This window comes from Perissodus microlepis, chromosome 20, assembly GCF_051167445.1.
Source record: "Perissodus microlepis isolate ML-2025 ecotype Zambia chromosome 20, ASM5116744v1, whole genome shotgun sequence".
Lineage (NCBI taxonomy): Eukaryota > Metazoa > Chordata > Actinopteri > Cichliformes > Cichlidae > Perissodus > Perissodus microlepis.
The window spans coordinates 35,545,403-35,548,944 of record NC_140480.1 but is presented as its reverse complement, the minus strand read 5'-3'; the positions used below and the strand labels follow the sequence as shown (position 1 = coordinate 35,548,944).

At 41.6% G+C, this 3,542-nt stretch overlaps 1 protein-coding gene across 1 annotated transcript; it reads left to right on the top strand.

Annotated features, from left to right (window-relative positions):
* The first annotated feature begins 758 nt into the window (after positions 1 to 758).
* LOC146365082 (uncharacterized) lies at positions 759 to 2,582 on the top strand. The gene is made up of 3 exons (XM_084917822.1): positions 759 to 1,058; positions 1,301 to 1,440; positions 1,936 to 2,582. Exons 1-3 carry the CDS (start codon positions 1,038 to 1,040, stop codon positions 2,123 to 2,125), a joined length of 351 nt encoding a protein of 116 aa, XP_084773948.1. The 5' UTR covers positions 759 to 1,037; the 3' UTR covers positions 2,126 to 2,582.
* Positions 2,583 to 3,542: the final 960 nt, after the last annotated feature.

The following is a 3,542-nucleotide window of genomic DNA, read 5'->3' as shown; positions in this document are numbered from 1 at the left end:
ATGAAACTGAGCGTGTGCAGCTTTGTTCATGAACACGCAATCCTGAATCCAAAGCTGCTTGACTCCAAAGCCTGTATCTGCTTGCCCTCCAAGATTTCTATTCTTAGTTTTGCCTGTTTGGAATTTCATTAGGTGAGCACTTCAGGTGTTGTGAAAGTAGTGATAGTAGGCAGCAGGCTTGTTCCTACTTGTTCCAACCCACACTTGCATCAGGACTTCTATCGGTGTGTAGGTGTCAGGCCGGGTCAAATTCCAGGGAAGCTGCGCTTTGGTGATGTAGCAGAAGACGAGGAAATCCCTGTCACGGTGTCCCGAGCCTGGGAATTTTGAACCTCGAGCAAAATGACTGGATAACGAGACATTTGAACACTGACACTCAGTTTGGACATGAAACGAAACACAGGTCGTATAAATTGTAGCTACATCAGGTCAAATGTCGTTTCCCTTAAGCCGTGATAAATGTCAGTATTTATTCTGACTGATCATCCCAAAGGCTGACTTGACAAAATAAGAGCCTGAAAACCAGAGAAGAAGTCTGAAAGTGCTCAATAATCCAGGATAACTTCAAACTGATCAGCAGGTCAGGAAGTCAAAAGCCAACTACAGGATATGATAACATATCTAAAAGAGCTCAATTACATGAAATAATTAAATGTGTGTTAAATTCTGTTACAGTCTTTTTACCTTTTGAAATATCGTGTTACGTTTTCACCTTTCAAGTTTCAAAGCAAAGAGAGAAAATCAAAGTTTCCCTCGGGAACAATAAAGCTTAAAGCTGACTGAAAGCCTGCAGGTTCAGACTAAATTTAGCCCCGACACAAAACAAACTTCAACCACGTACACACTCGCTGACTGATGTGTACGCGCGATGATGACACGGCTCCGCCACCTCTCCCACGCAATGCAAATGAGCTTTCATCAGCGAGTGACAGGATAAAGCAGGTGTGCTCAGACAGGGAGACACCAGCAGCTCTGTGCCAGCAGAGAGTTTACACAGGTGAACAGGAGGAGACGCATTCCAGCTCAGCAGCTTCAGCATGAACTCCAGCGCTATTCTGGTGAGTACGAGCCGTCACCTGGAGAACAGGTGTGCAGATGCTTTGTACGCTCTGAGTTCACCTCACAGTGACAGCCTGGAAACAGCTTTGGACTGCACAGCTCATTACTACACAAACCTGTGTGATGTGTGTGTACAGAGCAAAGCGTTTTCATTGAGCTTCTTTTGGAGGGACGTTGGAGACAGATCAGTCAAAGCCTCTGATCGGTGTCATCGTGTCAAAATGTGTGTTTGTCTTTCCAGCTCTTCCTGGGACTGATGGGGACAGCGTTCAGCAGCCCGGTTTGTCCTCAAAACTGCAACCATGCTCAGCACTATCACAGGCAGTACTTCACTCATGTGTCCGACCTCCAAAATTCTTCAGTCGCGCCCTGGAAACTACAGTGAGTTTACTTACTTAAAGCCAGGAAAGAAGAAAGATTTAGGCTTTATTGATCATACAAATACAGCTGTATATATACGACTGGTGCTTCAGGAGTGTAAGGATGCACATAGCTTTCAGTGGGGGCCACTCTAAACTGTCCTCATGACTTCATGGTCTCAGTCGCTGGTTTCAGGTCTCACTGAATAAAACACAATGTTCATTTTGTAAATTATGATTTCATCACCGTCACAAATGAGCAGGAAGTCGTGGAGGATTACTGGGTAATGCCCTGTCAGTCCAATCTTGCTGCAGACTTTATGCCACCCAGCCATAAAAACTGGATTTCAACATTGATTTTAGCAGAGGAAAGGTTGGACACAGTGCTGGGACAAGCACGTGTGTTAGAGCTAAAATTCACAGGCTTTTGAGTCCAGCGTGAGCAGATCTTAATGTCTGACACTGTCACACCTGAACACTTCCGTTTATCCGTGGACTTTGTTTTCCTGTGTTTCAGAAACAACTCTAAAGCAGACCGAGAACCACAGACGATCAAGGAGGCCAAATGCATGCCTTGCAGTGTGAAGGACATGGTGGCCAAACCAATCTTCGTACAGATTCAGGTGTATGAGAGGATAGGCACGCATGGGTATTGCAGCTGTCCGTTCGATCTGGCGGTCGGATGCACGTGTGTCTCGACAAAATGACGGCCGGACGCCAGGCTGTGCTGAATGTGCCGTAACAATCTGCTTTTAGTTACTGGCTGTGCCTATACTGAATGTATTTATTTGTAACTAGGAAATACTGTTTATCAGGTTATATATGAGTGTGCATGTAAAATGCGACCAAGTCATCGTTTTTTGAACTTACCTATATGTCAATGACATGTTTGTTTACATGAGATAAAACTTCATGAATTTTGTGGCAGTGTTGCTCATTTCAAAGCAACCTGAATCCTTTTTTCTAGAAAAATTCAGTGTACTGATCTGTTCAATGTGCATCTGAATATCACATTTTATTCTTTACATGCATCATGTAATATGCAGTAACTTGATAATATCATAGTCATTTCAGAATATTTCTGGTCAGTACCAATGTGAAAATGTTTGTTTATCAAAATGCTGGATTTTTATGTACCTCACTGAGCTTCAGTGAAACTATTAAAGCCTCGTATTCATCAAAGGATTTGTAGTGCACTAAATGTGTTTTAATTGCTGATGCCTGGTTTTACATATAAGCACAGTGCTAATAGACAGATAAAGCAATGAAAGTGTATATATAGCGTTATATAATAATATTGGCAATATGAAATGCCCAGATTTGAACAAGATCAACGGGACTTCAGGTGGGTTTAAAAACATCGATTTTCTGATTCAAATTGATTTTAGTTTGAATAACGTGATATCAATTCATTAAATCCTGAATTGATTTTGATATAAAATATATTTTGCTCACAAAAGTATTTCAACAATTGCCAAACAGCTAAAACAGCAACAATTCTCCAAAAAGTTGTAAACACAAAGTGCGGCTCATTCACCCGGCAGCATGTACACGGACATCTCACGGATTCTGAAGCTGCAGGTTTCGTCCTTCTCAGACCACAATTCACTGAACCAGCAGCAAAACACGGTATACTTACCTATTAGTATATAGGTTTTTAAAAAGTTGTATTTCACAGGAGAGAACCTGTGCTCAAAGAAAACTACTCAAATTCTCTTTGAATTTAAGCATTTAACATTCTTTGTGTTTATTCTCCATTTACTTCATTATATCGCATAAACGTCTGTTACAAGCTTAAATATAAAGTTGAAAAAAAATTGCAACCAGGTTACTGATCAAGTAACTGTGATTAATCATGATTAATTGCAGAAAATTGTGATATTAATTATTTACTTTTCTTATTGACAGCACTAATATATACATAAACAAAAATCCACTCTTGAACGTAGCCAGTCTGCTCACTGACCTCACTGAGGGGGTTGAGGTCTATGCAGAACAGCAGTGGGGACAGAGCATCTCCTTGGTAGATCCCAGACTTGATGGTGACTTGTGCTATGGGCTTGAAGTTGGCCTCCAGTGTTGTCCGCCACATCCCCATTGAGTTCCTGATGAAGGCTCTCAGGG